This window comes from Cololabis saira, chromosome 8 (genome assembly GCF_033807715.1).
Source record: "Cololabis saira isolate AMF1-May2022 chromosome 8, fColSai1.1, whole genome shotgun sequence".
Lineage (NCBI taxonomy): Eukaryota > Metazoa > Chordata > Actinopteri > Beloniformes > Belonidae > Cololabis > Cololabis saira.
Window position 1 is genome coordinate 1,134,745 of NC_084594.1, and position 17,933 is coordinate 1,152,677.

At 37.0% G+C, this 17,933-nt stretch overlaps 1 protein-coding gene across 1 annotated transcript; it reads right to left on the bottom strand.

Annotated features, from left to right (window-relative positions):
* Positions 1 to 582: 582 nt before the first annotated feature.
* manf (mesencephalic astrocyte-derived neurotrophic factor) lies at positions 583 to 12,826 on the bottom strand. Its single transcript, XM_061728327.1, has 4 exons — positions 12,670 to 12,826; positions 8,121 to 8,245; positions 6,250 to 6,391; positions 583 to 807 (listed from the first exon to the last, which is right to left on the bottom strand). The coding sequence occupies exons 1-4, from the start codon at positions 12,755 to 12,757 to the stop codon at positions 623 to 625; spliced, it is 540 nt and encodes a 179-aa protein (XP_061584311.1). The 5' UTR covers positions 12,758 to 12,826; the 3' UTR covers positions 583 to 622.
* Positions 12,827 to 17,933: the final 5,107 nt, after the last annotated feature.

Below are 17,933 nucleotides of genomic sequence, written 5' to 3' on the forward strand. Positions count from 1 at the left end.
CCATTGGCTCCTCTGCCACTGAGGGGCGGGGCTTACTGACAGTTTCTTCAACAACAACAATAATGACAATAATAATAATAATAATAATAATAAAATATTATTATGAATAATAACAATAATAATTTTATTATTATAAATAATAATAAATTATTAATAATAATACAAAAATATCATCATTATTAATAATAATAATAAAGGTCCTGGATCAGAACCGGTGCGGGACACCGGAGGAGGCGGGACAAACTGAGACTAAGGCGGGGGGGGAGGTGGGCGGGGCTTGTCCAGACCAGGTGGGCGGGGCTTGGACCACCAGGTGGGCGGGGCTGACTGGACCGGCAGCAGCTGCTAATAAATGTTTCATTAAAGCATCAATGACACATTTATTAACGACTCAGCGTCTCTGGAGAGATGGGGGTTCTGCCGGGTCGGGGGTTCTGCCGGGTCGGGGGTTCTGCCGGGTCCTGCAGGTGGGCGTGGCTTCGTGATGACAGCTCTACGCCGAGGCTTCTGGGAAGAAAACGTCCTGATTTGTGATTTACGTGAAAATGTGCTGAACTCTCCGGGTGCAGGACCCAGACCCGGACCCCCGGACCAGGACCCCCGGGCCCCCCCCGGTCCCCCCTCACAGGTCCGTCCGGGCCCGCGCCGCCGCCGGCGCGTACGTGGGCATCAGCTCGGTGATCTTGCGGATGAAGTCGGACTTCTCGGCGCAGCCCTTGCAGGACTCGCCCCAGTCCTCCAGGATCTTCTTCAGGTCCTTCACCTTCAGCTTCTTCAGGTCCACCGACGTCAGGTCCAGCTGCTTGTCTGAGGAGACACGGGACAGAGTTTAGTTCCTCTTAATTCAGAACTAACATTCAATCCCATTTAAAATTAGTACAAATTACCATGTAAACACCTAATTCACAATGAAAATGGCCATCCCCAATTAAACTTAATTCCGAAATAAGTGGCTGGTTTATTCCGATTACAAAACCGGATAGAATAGAATGTAAACACACGAAATTTGACGTGAACCCGTAAACGCAAAGTTTGACGTGAACCCGTAAACGTAAAGTTTGACGTGAACCCGTAAACGTAAAGTTTGACGTGAACCCGTAAACGTAAAGTTTGACGTGAACCCGTAAACGTAAAGTTTGACGTGAACCCGTAAACGTAAAGTTTGACGTGAACCCGTAAACGTAAAGTTTGACGTGAACCCGTAAACGTAAAGTTTGACGTGAACCCGTAAACGCAAAGTTTGACGTGAACACTGTCGAGCCACAATTGTCACGGGAAGCTCCAGCCTCCTACCCCCTGCAGGGCTTTGAACTGGACTCAACACCTTTTAAGTAGCTCCAACTTCCTACCCAGCTTCCTACCCCCCCTGCAGATCCCGACACCTTGGAAGTTGGTTCAAACAGACATGAATCACGAGAACACCCTAGGGGTAATTTAGAAGTTAGTGACAGTCATGCTAAATGTCTGATAATGAAATTTGGCACAGATCACATCTGACTGTAAATTACTTTTGTCTCTCACTTGGCTTGTTTATTCCTGCCTTTTGTTCGTTAAACTTCTTGTATAAAAACCTTGTTACAAAATCAGCACACCAACCAAGACACTGCGTCTGTGTAGGTCTGCTCACCGCCGGCTGAATAAAATCTCTCATCCCACAGTGGATTCCTGAACTGGATTTTGTATTATTCCTCAACAATTTGGTGCCGTGACCCGGATCACAATAGACCTTCGATGGGAACTCCTTTTCCAGAACAACGGCACAACCAGCGACTCTATCTAAATTTTCCAAAGGTAAGGGATCCACTTGCAAAATCCCAAATTATTGTTGCTGAGTTGTTGTCAAAATTCTGTGGACTGGAGTACCAGAGAAAAGGTTGACGTCATTCTGAAATTTTAGGTAAGTCCGCTGTGTGATTGTGAGCAAGGGGTTATTGGGAAGGTTATTGTAGAGATGTTTAGGAATGCTGACAATTTCATAATACTTGAATTTGATTGTGTTTTGAGAATGCTCTGCTTATCCTGCCTTAAAATTTGGCTCGCTCTTCTAAAAAGGTTTAATATCTCGGGTAACATTAAGGAAATAATGGCCAGAACGCCATGGTTGGTCTGAGTACCAAAAGAATAGTCCAGTGGGACTTATAGCATATGCAGAGAAATAGACATATACTGTATGTAGAAGAACTGTTTTTTTATAAGTGGGGATGATTCGCTCTCCCAAATACTTGAGGTATATTTCATTTCAGTAAGAATTGACTCGCTCTCCTTACACCAACAGGAATGATTTGTATGCTCTGAAGTAGACTGATGGTTGGAAGAATTAGCAAGTGATTTGCGGGTAAAAGTAAGTGTAATTCAAAGTTTTTTTGGAGGGATCTTACAGAAAGAAAAATGGAACGTTTTTGGGAAGTTTTTCAGTAAGAGAGTCAGAGAAAGAGTTGACTGGTCCTTTTAAATACATGTATGGTAATTATGGTACCGATAGTTTTATTTGTTAGTTTTATTTGTTAGTTTTATTTGTTACTTAGTGAGTATTAAATATTGTTAAAATAACTAAAGCACTTCAACTCCCTCTTTGGAGGGATGAAAGTAGACGCCAGATATCCCAAATAGCTTCGCTTACTGATCAAAATAAAAAAGCTGATGGCTCTACTACAAGGATTTAAAAACACAACGCAGACAAAAATGAAATTAGAGAACCAGTTAAATGATAAGAGATTTTAAATAAATAAACAAAAATGGCTAGAGGAAACAGCTGTTAAACTAACTTTGCCACATGATTTGAAAAGCAAGGCTCAGACCTTTTCACAATATTTATTGCCTTAACAGTTCAGAGGGAAGTAATACAGGTTGACTTTACTCCTCTCACAAAACTTAAACAAGGAAAAGATGATAATCCCAGGGAACTTTATGCTAAAACAATGTTGACAGCAAAAGAGAATTGTGGTCTGTCACGAGATCAGATTGATGGATTTCCTCCAGGGTATATGCAAAATATATATTTGCTAATTGCCCTCAACAAAGGGTAGGGCTGGATAACGCAGAAAAAAAAGAATCTGAAATGTATGAAAATACTAATGTTTGTCAAAAGTGTTTACAGCAGGTTGAGCACAAAGAGGAGGCGCAGAGGAACCAGCCAATTAATTAATTCACACCAATCAACAAAAGGCCCCACGTCACACGTCACAAACAAATGAAAACTGCTGGTGAGCCCACATAATCTCTCCTGCCTACGGTAACTTCATCATGTAAACGCATGGAAATCTGTCTGTGAGCCAATTATAGTGTCTATAAGCCTTTTCTGAAAGCATGTCCAACTAATCTTTAACTAGAAGTGTCAAGTAACAAAGTACAAATACCTTATTACCTTACTTAAGTAGAAATTTTGGTTATGTATACTTCACTGGAGTAATTATTTTTCAGACGGTTTTTACTTTTACTTCCTTCCATTTTCACACAATTATCTGTACTTTTCACTCCTTACATTTTAAAAACAGCCTCGTTACTCAATTTCATTTGGGCCTTTAATAAAAACTATCCAGTTAAATTGCTCCATCCGGATAGAGTGAATGTGGTTGTGGTTGGATGAGAAGTATAAACATAATACCACTCCGACACCCTATTGGTTTGTACGTGTCTGCTCTCTGAAACACATGTTAATGCTCAATAGGGCACGAATATGGTTCTTTAATATATTTGTATTATACTAAGGTGGCATTCAGCCTTAATGGCTTTTTTCCCCCTTACATTACTTTCACTTTTATACTTTAAGTAGTTTTGAAACCAGTACTTTTATACTTTTACTTGTTGAAAGACTGATAAGCTCCAATATTTGCATCCTATGAAAAAAATATTACAAACATTATCAACACTTCCCCCGACCGTGACCTTTTTTGAAGCTCTGCAAATAGACTTTATTCATATACCAAAATGTGAGGGATATGAAAATGTTCTTGTATGTGTAGAGAATTTTTAAACTGGACTTAAATGGACAATGTTGACACCCGTCAACACCCATTAGGAAGCACAAACTCACGCCTCATGAAAGGATTACGGGTAGACCTATGACTATACCAAGTAATTCAGTTCTATATATGAAGAAGATGGACATCCATGCCATGGATGAATCCATGATATCATTTTATTCTGCTCTAACCTCTGCCGTTCAGTCAATCCACAGAAAAGTGAAAGCTGTCCAGTCTCTTCCTAATGGCAAACCATACCATAACCTCCAACTCGGAGACTTTGTGTCAGAGAAAACCTCACTGGTCCAAGGCTCAACACGTCCTGCACCACCGACACTGGAGTCAAGTGTGAAGGGCGTCTAACCTGGTTCCACGCATCCCACTGCAAGAAAACAACAACACCACCATGCACCGTAAACCAGCTGGTTCCCTCTTCTTCCTGGGGGTCCTCGTCCTCACCACCGTCGGAGCCAGTGAGAGAAACAACGCAGACCCGGAAAACCCAGAAGTAGCTGAACTTCAACACCCCAAGAATTCCACGACTGGCAGAGGAGCAGAGGAGCAGAGGAGCAGCGCAGGCCGCAGAGGCCCAGAAGCAGATGCATTGTACATGCCAAGACACTCACATCTGTCACAGGATCAAGACAGATAACTTGTGATGTGATTAAAACTGAATGTTGTATATTTATACCTGACCAAAATGCCACCATCCAAGAAATAACGGATCACTTGAAAGATATTGCTAAAACGTTACATACACCTGTCACAACTAGTTTGTTTGATTGGTTTAAAGAACAGTTAGGACACGTTGGTTACTTTAAGGTTCACTTGCAAAATATGTATCACTCTACTAAAATTATGTACTCCACTGTAACTAAAAAAAAAAAAACAAAAAAAAAACTGAATTGATGAGGCATTGTAACAGCACTGTGGAATATCAGTTTCCTCCCCCCCCCTGCATGAGACGACACCTTGGAAGTTTCCTCAAACAGACTTGGAACACTAGAACACCCTATGGGGTGATTTGGAACTTAATGACAGTCATGCCAAATGCCCGGTGGGGACATTTGGCCACAGATCACATCCAACTGTAAATTACTTTTCGTCTGTCACTTGGCTTGTGTATTCCCCGCCTTTTGCGCCTTGAATTTACGGTATAAATGTGTTGTCGTCGAGCCACTCTGGGTCAGCATTTCAACCAGACTTTGGTCTGTGTAGATGTGCTCACCGCCGGCTACTGCATAAAAACTCACTATACCACAAAGCGGACTTCTGAACCGATTTTGATAAATTCCTCAACAACACGTAAACGTAAAGTTTGACGTGAAACAGTAAACGAAAAGTTTGACGTGAACACGTAAACGTAAAGTTTGACGTGAACCCGTGAATCATGTATACACGTATTCCACTTTAAATTAATTCTGATCTTTCTGTGCTGCTCGTTCCCTCGCCTATGGAGGATTTTTAGTGCCAAAATTAAATAAATAAATACTTAATTAATTAATTAATTAAAATGGGTTGAGATTTCATGATTCACACGCAACTAAATCCTTAATTAAATGTGTCATTAATTAAATACTGAAATAATAAAAAAAAAATTTAATTAAAATAAATTGTATTTTAATGACATATTCCATTCCAATTTTAATTAATTAATGACACATTTAATTAATTAATGATACATTAATTAATGGTATTTAATACCCATTTTAATTAATGAATTAATGAAACATTTAATTAATTAATTGCTTATGTATTTATTTTATTTTATTTTGGCACTAAAAATCCTCCATACTCGCCCGTCTGTCTCCATGATCTTATATTCCACTGGGCTGGTTTTCCTAACAAAGTTTCCAGATGCAGCAGCAGTAAACGCTGGTCAAGAGCAGAGACATTTATTTAATAAATAGAAATCATTAAAAGAACAGATGGAAACAGGAAACATCAGAATGGTGATCTTTTCAAAGTTGTAGCGGCTAAGTTTGTTGTTCTTCCGGTAGTTTAACTTCCGGTCCCCCCCCTATCCAATCAGAACCTTCCCAACCCCCAGACCTGGAGAGGAATTGGAGAAAGACCAGCAAACGTGTTTCCATGGAAACCTCCATTCAGAATTACTGTTTCCATGTAAACTCCAAGGAAAATACTTTAATTCTGAATTAAAAAACATCATGTAACCGTGGCAAGTCTCCCGCCGGAACCAGGCCGGCGGACCAGGTCCAGGTCCAGGTCCAGGTCCAGGACCAGGTCCAGAACCAGAACCAGAACCAGAACCAGCACAGCTACTCACCGTAGCGCAGCTCGCAGATCTGGCCGTCCTTCTTCCTCAGCTTCTCACAGATCTTGTCCACGGGGACGTGGTGGCTGAGCGGCCGCGACACCTCGTTGATGATCTTGGTGGCCGCGTCGCTGGTGCCGCCGATGTAGTAGCACTGGAGACAGAACAGAACCGGACCGGGTTAGGGAGGGAACGGGTTCTGGTTGGGACCGGAAACATGTAAAGTTTGACGTGAACCCGTAAACACAAAGTTTGACACAACTGACAGAATCTGGAGCTGATGGCATTAGCGGTTGCCACTAGCATGCAGTTAGCGGTTGCCACGGGCAGGGCTTAATTTGTGACGGATCCTGCCGGAACAAGATCCGGTACCTATTTGATTGGATCCGGCACCTCCTCTGTCAATCAACCCGAATTGAACATTGTTTAATTCCACCGTGCCGCGCTGTGACGACATCTTGGCACGTCCAATAGGAGAGAAGGGAGAAGAGAGTTGTGTTGGTTGCTGTGGATTATGTTCTCACTACAAATAAAAAAACGGGCTGAAGCCCCCCCAAATTTGATCTCAGCCCCCCCAAAATTAAGAGGACATTTTTCCCTTTCCAACGATACCAATATTGTGTTTGTACAATTTAAAACTGCGTTATTTTGGGGTTGATGCAGCCGCATCTCTGCCTGCAGTCACTGCACTGTGTCCAGCAATGTCCCGCCCACAAACCGTCTGATTGTTAATGTCCCCACAGCTCCATCTGATTGTTAATGTCCCCACAGCTCCATGTGATTGTTAATGTCCCCACAGCTCCATGTGATTGTTAATGTCCCCACAGCTCCATGTGATTGTTAATGTCCCCACAGCTCCATCTGATTGTTAATGTCCCGCCCACAGCTCCATCTGATTGTTAATGTCCCCACAGCTCCATCTGATTGTTAATGTCCCCACAGCTCCATCTGATTGTTAATGTCCCCACAGCTCCATCTGATTGGTTACACACACAGACAGGCACGGGAAACAGCCAATCAGCGGTGGAGGCTGTGCATGCTCTGTGCTCACACAAACAGAGGAGCGGAGAATACGTTTAGCCCGGGGGGGAACGCACCCCCCCGGTACCCTCTCGATGTTCCGGGACCTCTTCATGGACAAATTAAGCACTGGCCACGGGGATGCAGTTAGCGGTTGCTAAGGGGATGTAGTTAGCGGTTGCCACGGCGCCACAAAAACTAAACACCGACTCGGAGCGAAGGTTCGTCTCAAACTGTTGTTTTTAAAGAAACATCGTAACAACGAGGGACACGTGTCTGCTGCCGCGGATGCCCCAAGGGCTGCTGGGAAGTTGGTCCATCTAGGGCTGCGGTCGGCAACCCAAAATGTTTTAGATCCATATTGGACCAAAAACACAAAAAACTAATATGTCTGGAGCTGCAAAAAATGAAAAGTCTTGTATCAGAATTAGAATGACGAGACACCTGCTGCATGTTTCTATATTAGTTAGAACTGGGGGAAGAGATTTTTTTTCATTATGCACTTCGAGAAAAAAGTCGAAATGTCGAGAAAAAAGTCAAAATGTCAAGATTAATGTTGAAGTACAATCTTGAGAAAAAAGTCGAAATGTCGAGAAAAAAGTTTAAATGATGAGAAAAAAGTCAAAATTTCGAAAAAAAGGTCGAAATGTTGAGAAAAAAGTCGAAATGACGAGATTAAAAAGGAAAGGAAAAGGAAGAAAAAAAAGAGGAAAAAAGAAGAAGAAAAAAAGAGGAAAAAAGGGTCAAACATTTTTGAAAAAGCTCCAGGAGCCACTAGGACGGCGCTAAAGAGCCGCGGGTTGCCGACCCCTGAGCTAGCCCCAGGGGCTGCTGGGAAATGCGGTCCAGCTAGCGTTACTTACGAAGCGGTTCTCCTTCCCTTTAGCATCCTTGCAGCTCCGCTCCAGCGCCTTCTCGATGTCGGCCGGTTTGAAGTTGTTGTCGTCCTTCAGCGTCTGGTAGAACTTCCCCAGGAACGTCACGCAGACTGAAACAGAAACCAGACGGTCAGGAACCAGGTAGGCCTGTGTTGAAAAAAATCGATTCTCCGATTTTAAATCGATTCTCATATTAATTCCTAAAAATCGATTTGTATGTCTAAAGATCGATTTAATTTTTTTTTTTTTTTTCATCATTCCATTACAACTTTTGGTACTTTTTTGTTTCTGCCCAAAAAAGGAATGTTTTGTTGGACACGAGAATAACTTGTACTTTGTTTTTGCCTTTAAATATGTTTAAAGGTATGAAAACATTAAAGTTTTCAGTTATAATTGCATACATTGTCTATATTTCTTTGCTCTATATACTGTCTTGGGGTTACATTTGCATAAATATTAATTAATTAATTATTTATTCAGTTAAATCTGATTTAAAATGAGTAAAAATTAACATGTAAACACCTAATTCTGAATGAAAATGGCCATTCTGAATTAAACTTAATTCCGAAGTAAATGGCTGGTTTATTCTGATTTTAAATCAGAATAGAATAATTCCAGATCATGTAAACACTCATTCAGAAAAATCTCGTTCCAATCTTGTTCCACTGGCAGATTTTTCTACATATTTCAAGTGAAAATTTACTTGAAACAGGTGAAAATTGTCAAATAAAAGTTATTTTTATGGCAATGACTCTTGTTTTAAGTGTAATGAGATTTTTTGACTAAAAATGAGACATTTTAACTAGAAATAAGACAAATATTCCTGGTAAGATTTTGAGTTTTTGCAGTGGAATAATTAATCCTGAATTAAAAAACATCACGTAACCGTGGCCGATGTGAAATAAGCTGAAATGTGAGGCTGACGGTTTCCATGGTGACGTGAGGTGAGTGACAGCTGAAAGTTGGACTGAATCCGATGTTTTTCAAACCCCGGAGGGTAAAAACTAAAATTCATCTCTGATTTCTTCTTTTCAGGATTGGTAAAGAGATAATTTTACACAAGTAAAAAAAACTAACTAACTGACGTTTTCAACAAAAACTGGAACTTCTGGGACAGACAGAAACTATTACAACCAGAATTATTATTATTTTAAGCATAAATGTTGAACCAAACATTGAAAAATGTGGTTGTAGAAGTTTTAACGACAATAGTGGTAATAATTTCACTGATAACGGCGACGGAGCTCCAAATAGAAACATAATTCTAATCAGTCGTATGAAATAAAACCTGGAAACAGGAAACGTTGTGACGTAGAATTGTCAAATTGGTTTATATTCACTGTACGAATATTTACAAGACATAAAGAAAGAAAACAAAATAACACGACAAACCTCCATTAAACTTTACCGTACATGTAAATCATTATCTTAAAGCAAAAAAACATACATGAAACATTTCAATATAAAGTTTATCCTTGTTTTAATGAGCGTCGTCACTTTTGCTGTAATTATTGATTCATTTTGTCAAGTTTCTGTTCATTTGTTGTAGATGGTTTACGGGATATCAGTAGGGCTGCAACAACGAATCGATAAAATCAATAAAAATCAATTATTAAAAGCGTTGGCAACGAATTCCATTATCGATTCGTTGTGTTGCGCGATTATTACGTCACTCACTAAGTCGCGGAGCGGAAGTCAAGGAGCTTGTGCTTTGCAGCTCAAAGCAGGTATTTCTCTCGGACTATATTTAATGCTCAGTGCTTAACTTTTATTTTTAATCCACGCTATATTCTTGTGGTCCGTTCTCCTATATCAGGGATATTCAATTGGCAGCCCGCGGGCCACATGCGACCCGCCAGGAGCTTTTATGTGGCCCCTGGTCATATTTCAAAAAAGGGGTTGTTGAAAAAAAAAAAAAAAAACTTTTTTTTTTTAACAATTTTTTTTTTTTTTTTTTTTTAATAATAGTGATGCATCGCATGTTCAGCCGAAAATAGCAAAAAAACCACTTTGTGTTCGCTGTCACCAATGAATGCTAAACAATATAAATCTAAAGTATAAAATAGATCTAAATTTGTGCGGGGTGCATTGTTTTAATATCTCATTGCTTGGTGTGATATTGATTTGCCTGACGCGGCTGGATCTGTGAGTCTTTGTTCACTAAGATGGTTGTAAAGACTGGGTCAGCAGCATCTTTCATTTCCTTCTTAATGAAAGAGATTCTTAAGCTAAGAGCAACTCTGGGAAACGCGATTTTCTTTCACAGGCTCCTTAAGAAGGTTTGAAAGAAGTCTTTCGCTGTTAAGAACTACTTAACTGATCTGGGAAACCGGGCCAATAACGGCGTGTGATGACACAATCAAGCAGCGAACAGCTGCATGCAGCTTTGACCTCCCACCTCCCCGGTTTTCAACAAGCTGGCAATGTCTCGCAAATGCAACTTCTCGCATTGAATGTCATGTCAGGTAAATCTATTTTTATTTTTTATTTTTTTGTAAATGAGTGATGGACATTGGACAATATGGCACACATTAGTTTGCACTACTGTACTTCAGTTCCGAGCTCGAGCTGTTTTCTTTTTATTTAAATTGTTTTTGAGAGAGTGCCAACTGCGCTGCGTAATTTTGTTGGCCCGCTGCACCGCTGGCTGACGAGCCGCCTTGAGACACATGCAGACAGACAGGCAGACAGACATGCCAGGAATGCGTTCACACAAGGTGCGATTTTTATTTGTAATGTGTGCAGAGAATGCATATCGCATTTAAGTTTAAGAAGCTTGGTAGCCTTTTTTTAGTTGGTTAACGATGCAAAGTGTTTGTAAATGATAATCTCTGCTAGAGATGTTTTTTACTTCAGATTTTTTGCCAGTGTTGCACAGTGTTAATGTTTGTCACATTATTATTAACCTCCGTTGTATAGAGGACTTGTTTACATCCTTAGGCTTCTAGGATTGGCCTGACATTTTTTTCATTTGAATAAGTGAGGACTTTGCATTTCAGATGGAACTTCTAAACCTCCTATAATTCGTGATTGTTTAGTTTTGCTGATAAAATGCACAGATGTGTCATTAATAAAGGAGCTTACGGTTAATATTTTGGTTATTTATAACATCAAACTGGCTACTATGGACTGAAATGCTTAATATAATATTCAAATAAGGAAATCTTGGTGGAAAGTGGTGCTTTGTCATTATGGCGTGTTTTATTAAAAGTAGGTCAATATCAACTTCATTAAGTTTGCACAATTCATGGTTTCAAAATGAACTTGCATTTAAAATAATATTTCTTTATCTGAATATTATATTTAACATTCACAATTACTAAATCTGGAGACAAAACATAATTCATATGTAAACTAGATATATTCAAATGTATAATACAAATGTATTATATTTACATAAGTCTTCATCTTTGAGTGCAAAATACATTTTGAAAACCCCCAAATTTTCAAATTGTGCGGCTTCTCCATACAGTCCTTTTGCAGATGTGGCCCCCGGCCCAATGTAGTTGAATACCCCTGCTCTATTTGTTCCCCCTCTAACCCGGTACATACATAGGTTCCTCTAAACATCTGTCCCCGCTACAGTTTTAACTAAAAGAAAATGTGCTCCAATACAGCAGAATCACAGTTTTAGTTTAAACACTGCCAAAACTCAAAATCTTATAAAGACTTTAACTTAAAACTTAACTAGAACTTAAAATTAGCTTGACACAAATGAAAGTCAATTGAAACACGTGTGAAAAACACCTAACCTTTAAAGTGATGTGTGTTGTCAGGTGTAATGGCATTTTTAGGTTTTAGGTTACATTTAAAACTAGACTAATCACTGGAAAAAACAACAATTTTCACCTGTTTCAAGTAGATTTTCACTTGAAATAAGTAGAAAAATCTGCCAGTAGAACAAGATTTTTTTGCTTGTAATGAGAAGATAAATCTTGTCCCACTGGCAGATTTTTCTACTTATTTCAAGTGAAAATTTACTTAAAACAGGTGAAAATTGTCAAATAAGTTATTTTTCAGGTAAAAGTCTTGTTTTAAGTTTAATGAGATTTTCTGACTAAAAATGAGACATTTTAACTAGAAATAAGACAAATATTCCTGGTAAGATTTAAAGTTTTTGCAGTGTAAATCCAGCAGGTTCATCTCATTCTCACAATGGCAAGAATTACGTTTCTATACGTTAAAACGTACAAATACAGACCTGAACCTGGACCAAACCAGGACCTGGACCTGGACCCAGTTTAGGTCCCAGGTCCAGGTCCAGGTCTAGGGAGGACCAGAACCAGGACCTGGAGAGACCAGATCCTGTCCCAGGTCCCAGTTTAGGTTCCAGGTCTAGTCTAGGACCTGGACCCAGTCCTCCTTAGACCTGGTCCAGGACCTGGAGTTCCAATCACAATCCAACTTCACTGCTACATGTAACATGTTTTCCTCCTGCCGAACTTTAATCTCCCCGGGGCCGTTACCCGGTCCCCCCGGTCCCCCCGGTCCCCCCGGTCCCCCCAGCACCCCCACCACCCCCAGCACCACCTACCTTCACACTCCCCGTCCTTCAGGCCCCGGACGGGCCCGGGAACCAGCGCTAGAACCGCCGACACCACCAGAACCACGAGCGTCCACATCTCTGCTCTGGACCCGATCAGACCCGCACACGACCCGCGCTAGGACCCGGGAGCCCGCTAGGATCCCGCCGGGCTCCGCGGCTCCGCACGCCCTGATTGGTCCGCAGCTGCGGCTGGTGACGTCACCCCCAGCCAGCCTCCTCTGATTGGCCGGAGCAGCCCGGTTTCCGGGCCGAGGGCCAGTTGGCGCGCTCTGATTGGTCCAGCGCGTCGCTGCGAACCCGGTCTGATCCACGGAGAATGAGGACGAAAACGAGTTTAAACAAGTTTTATCATATTTTACATAAACATATTTTACATAAACATATTTTACATAAACATATTTTACATTTTTCAAGTAACAAAATAACATATTTGAACCATTTTCAGATTTTTTCAGTTATTTTATCGTCTGTAAAATGTTTCAAATGGTTCAAATGTTATTTTATTGTCTGAAAAATATATTATATTTGGTCCTAACTGTTTCCAAGTATATTAGTGCGTGTGTGAATGAATAAATGAGACGTAAAACGTACATTTCTTTGTAGAAAGATGCTTTATGAAAATAAGGAAAAAAGAGGAAAAAAATAGGAAAAAAATAGAAAAAAAAGAGGAACAAAGAGGAAAAAAGAGGAAGAAAAGATAAAAAGAGGAAAAAATAGGAGAAAAATAGGAAAAAGATGAAAAAAGGGAAAAAAGAGGGAAAAGAGGGAAAAAAAGAAAAGAGGAAAAAAATGAAAAAAGAGGAACAAAGAGGAAAAAAGATGAAGAAAAGAGAAAAAAGAGGAAAGAAAGAGAAAAAAAGTAAGAAAAAAGAAAAAAGGAGGAAAAAAAGAAAAAATATGAAAAAGTGCGTCTGTAAATGAATCAATGAGACGTAAAACGTACATTTCTTTGTAGAAAGGCACTTTATGAAAATAAGGAAAAAAGAGGAAAAAAGAGGAAAAAAAGAGAAAAAAATAGGAAAAAGATGAAAAAAGGGAAAAAAGAGGGGGAAAAAGAAAAGAGGAAAAAAATGAAAAAAGAGGAACAAAGAGGAAAAAAATTGAAGAAAAGATAAAAAAGAGGAAAAAGTGCGTCTGTAAATGAATAAATGAGACGTAAAACGTACATTTCTTTTGAGAAGACGCTTTATGAAAATAAGTCCATTTACGGGAAAATGAGGACGAAAACGAATTTAAACAAGTTTTCTCATGTTTTCACATATTTTACATAAACATATTTAAAATGTTTCAAGTAACAAAATAACATATTTGAACCATTTTTCAGATTTTTTCAGTTATTTTATTGTCTGAAAAATGGTTCAAATATGTTTTTTGTTACTTGAAAAATTTTAAATATGTTTACATTTTTAACATTACATTTGGTTTACAAGTGGAGGACAAAAAAATAGACTTTGGAATTAATAATTTAATTATATTGGCTAAACGTTTTATTCATAAAGGTCGCTTTTAGAAAATTAATCCAATCTTTATTGCATATCTAAATGAAATAATTCATTACAAAAAATATTTAAATCTTGCATGATTCAAAAAGCCCAGCATCTTCAGTAGAATCTTTGTTCCCTAATATATAATATTAATATATAATATATATAATTCCGCGTTCCATTTGTCCTCGGTAGTCGGAAATTCCGAGTTCCGAGTAGGAATTTTCAACTGGAACGCCCCTCGAAGTGCGATTTCTACTCGGAAAGTCGGAGAATCCGAGTTAACGTTCCAAGATGCCCCGGCTGGAAACAGATTCCTGACTGATCACTCGCGTTCTTTCTTTCTTTTTCTTTGTTTCTTTGTTTATTCTTTTTTTTTCTTTTCGCTGTGTATCTTCTTTGTTTTGTTTTACTCATTGTTCGCTCAGTGTTCTTTGATGAAAATGTTCTTTTGGAATGTAGTATAATGTGCCTTGTTTTTTTGTAAATTCAATGAGAAAATAAAAAAAAAGAAAATCTTATTTTGAGCAAAAAAACAAACACATATGATCACAGAACATTCTCTATGAAACATCCATGAAAAAAAAAGGTTTCAGAAATAGAATTAAACACATTTAAATAGATATATCTTTCAGAATAAGGTTTTAGTGAAAGTTAAAACTGCTGCGGATGAAAATAAATCAGCCTGATGCTCCAAAAAAGTTCTAAACGTACTGATGTTTTTGTTGAGATGTTTCTGTTGTTGTGAATAAATATAACGTGTATCATTTAGATTTGTTTTTGTATTTGCAGTAAAATCTATGGAAGCCCATTTAAGATGAAATCTTAGCCTTAAATATAAAAATATCCCCACGATAAGTCATATTTATGACATATAAAGTCGAAATTATGAGATAAAAAGTCATAATTATGAGATAGAAAGTCGAAATTATTAGATAAAAAGTCATAATTATGATGTAAAGTTGAGTCTGTGCAGTAGACGGTTTTGATTGATTGATTGATTGATTGATTTATTGATTGATTGATTGATTGATTGATTGATTGATTGATTTGATTTATTTTGTACATGTAAAAAGACAATAATTAAAAGAGAAGATAAGAAAACAAAACAAAAAAATACAAAGAATTTCATCCTTTAACACTTAATATCTTAATTTACATGTGCAAAACTGAGTAGGAAGAAGTGTAAACGTATTTAATCCTACCCCCATTCACTGATCATTTATTAACAAGTATTTATAATAACTAACTATACTATAATTAGACTCACACACATACTTATACATACATACACATAGTTGAATATTTCTATATATTTGTACACACATGCCAATATACATATTTATATCAATATACTTATTTACACCAAACTATCTCTATATTAACTCCATCTGCTCTTTATCTACGTTTATATATCTACATACACACATATAAATATACATATTCACACACATATACACATATACACATATATACATACACGGTTCATAAAGAATAGAATAGAATAGAATAGAACAAAATAAAATAAAATAAAATAAAATAAAATAAAATAAAATAAAATAAAATAAAATAAAATAAAATAGAATAAAATAAAATAAAATAAAATAAAATAAAATAAAATAGAATAGAATAGAATAGAATAGAATAGAATAGAATAAAATAAAATAAAATAAGATAGAATAAAATAAAATAAAATAAAATAAAATAAAATAAAATAAAATAAAATAAATAGAATAGAATAGAATAGAATAGAATAAAATAAAATAAAATAAAATAAAATAAAATAAAATAAATAGAATAGAATAGAATAAAATAAAATAAAATAAAATAAAATAAAATAAAATGAAATGAAATGAAATAAAATAAAATAAAATAAAATAAAATAAAATAAAATAAAATAAAATAAAATAAAATAAAATAAAATAAGCTTTATTGGCCAAGTGTGAACATGCCAGACAGGGAATTTTTTTTTTTTTTTTTCGCTCACTGAACCCAGATTTATAATAGTTATAAACTGTCAGACAAGTGGATCTCATGTATATATAAATAATATGTATGTATATATAAATAAATAAATAAATAAAAGGTTTTCCCGTTCATACAGCCGTTGACGTTTCCAAATCTTCTATTTGTATTTTTTATTATTTATTTGGATTTCCGACGGTATTTTACTGGTTTTATTTCCTCCAGTCAGGAGTTTACACGGAGCTCCAGGACACGCCCCCATGTGACGTCATCCACAGGTACCTTACCTGGACAGAGCATGCGCAGGAAGTTCAAAATTCGTGACCAGAAATGTAATAACAAGGTTATTGGAAAGGTTCTAAAATGCAAATATTTTTTAGATTTTTTAACTCACCAGCCAAATAAAAAATTGGAACTGACAAAATAATAACTAATAAATTGTGTAAATGTATCAAATGGCCAATAGCCCCCGAAAACAAGCCTCTTTTGACTCCTATCAAATCTGAATTTATATGGATAATCTTCCAGGAAATATGTCAAACATGGTCACACAGTTATTTTACTAGGTAAATATCACATACGTAAATGCAAATGGAGGAACAGCAAACCCTCCATTGTACATTTGAAAAATGAATGTAAATGTACTTTGCGTCTACGGAAGAGTATCAGGGCCAGGCAGGACAAAAATAAAAATAATATTTTAGAGGAGGAAGATTCTTTTTTTCCTAATGCACTTCGAGAAAAAAGTGGAAATGTCGAGAAAAAAGACGAAATGTCGAGAAAAAAGACGAAATGTTGAGATTAATGTCGAAGTACAATTTCAAGAAAAAAGTCGAAATGTATTTCAACTTAATTCTCAAAATTCCGACTTAATTCACGAAATTTCGACTTTTTTCTCGACAATTCGACTTTTTTTTTCCGTATGCGTCTCCAAAAGCTTATATCAAACGATGTCTTTGTTTCTTAAATGTTATTAATACACTTCCCATAGCTAAAGTCAGTAAATGTATCTTTTTTTTCTCTCAACCCCCACAAATGTTGAATATCTGTAGATAATTGATTGTTTTGTTTCATGTGCCCTTTATTGTAAAACCCTACAGAATTTTGTTCAATAAAGTTTTTGGCTCAGATTTCCCGCCCACATCAGTGACATCACAGGGGGCGTGTCCAGTTTGTCTGGACTCCTGTCAATCACTCAGTGCGTTTACATGGGAAGTTTAATTCCTCTTTAATTCAGAATTAAAATTAAATCCTATTTAAAATCAGTAAAAAATATAATGTAAACACCTAATTCTGAATGAAAACGGCCATTCAGAATTAAACTTAATTCCGAAGTGGCTGGTTTATTCTGATTTTAAATCTGAATAGAATAATTCTGCGATCATGTATCCACTCATTCAAAGGAAAAAATATATATATATTTTTTTTTAATTAATTAAATGTTTTAATTAAAAAAAAGAAAACAAAAAAAGAAAACAACCCCCCCAAAAAAATTAAATAAATAAAAATAAAAAAAAATAAAAAAAATAAAAAAAATTTTAATTAAAAAAAAAGAAAACAAAAAAGAAAAGAAAATGAAAAAAACCCAAAAATAAAAAATTAATAAAAAAATTCAAATAAAAAAAATAAATACATTTAAAAACATTAATAAAAACAGAAAAGAAAAAAACAAAAATAAATAAATAAATTAATTAATTAATTAATTAAAAAAAGAAAAAAATGTATACACTCATTTGGCTTTAAATCCCGGTGAAGAGTTGGTGCTGCCTTGGGACCGGTTGTTCTGGCCCGGTTCCGGTTCCG

Coding starts and splice junctions, on each gene's coding strand:
- manf (XM_061728327.1), bottom strand. CDS start 12,757: ATGTGGACGCTCGTGGTTCTGGTGGTGTCGGCGGTTCTAGCGCTGGTT. Junction 6,392..8,120: donor AAGGGAAGGAGAACCGCTTC/GTAAGTAACGCT, acceptor TTCTGTCTCCAG/TGCTACTACATCGGCGGCAC. Junction 808..6,249: donor GATCTGCGAGCTGCGCTACG/GTGAGTAGCTGT, acceptor GTGTCTCCTCAG/ACAAGCAGCTGGACCTGACG.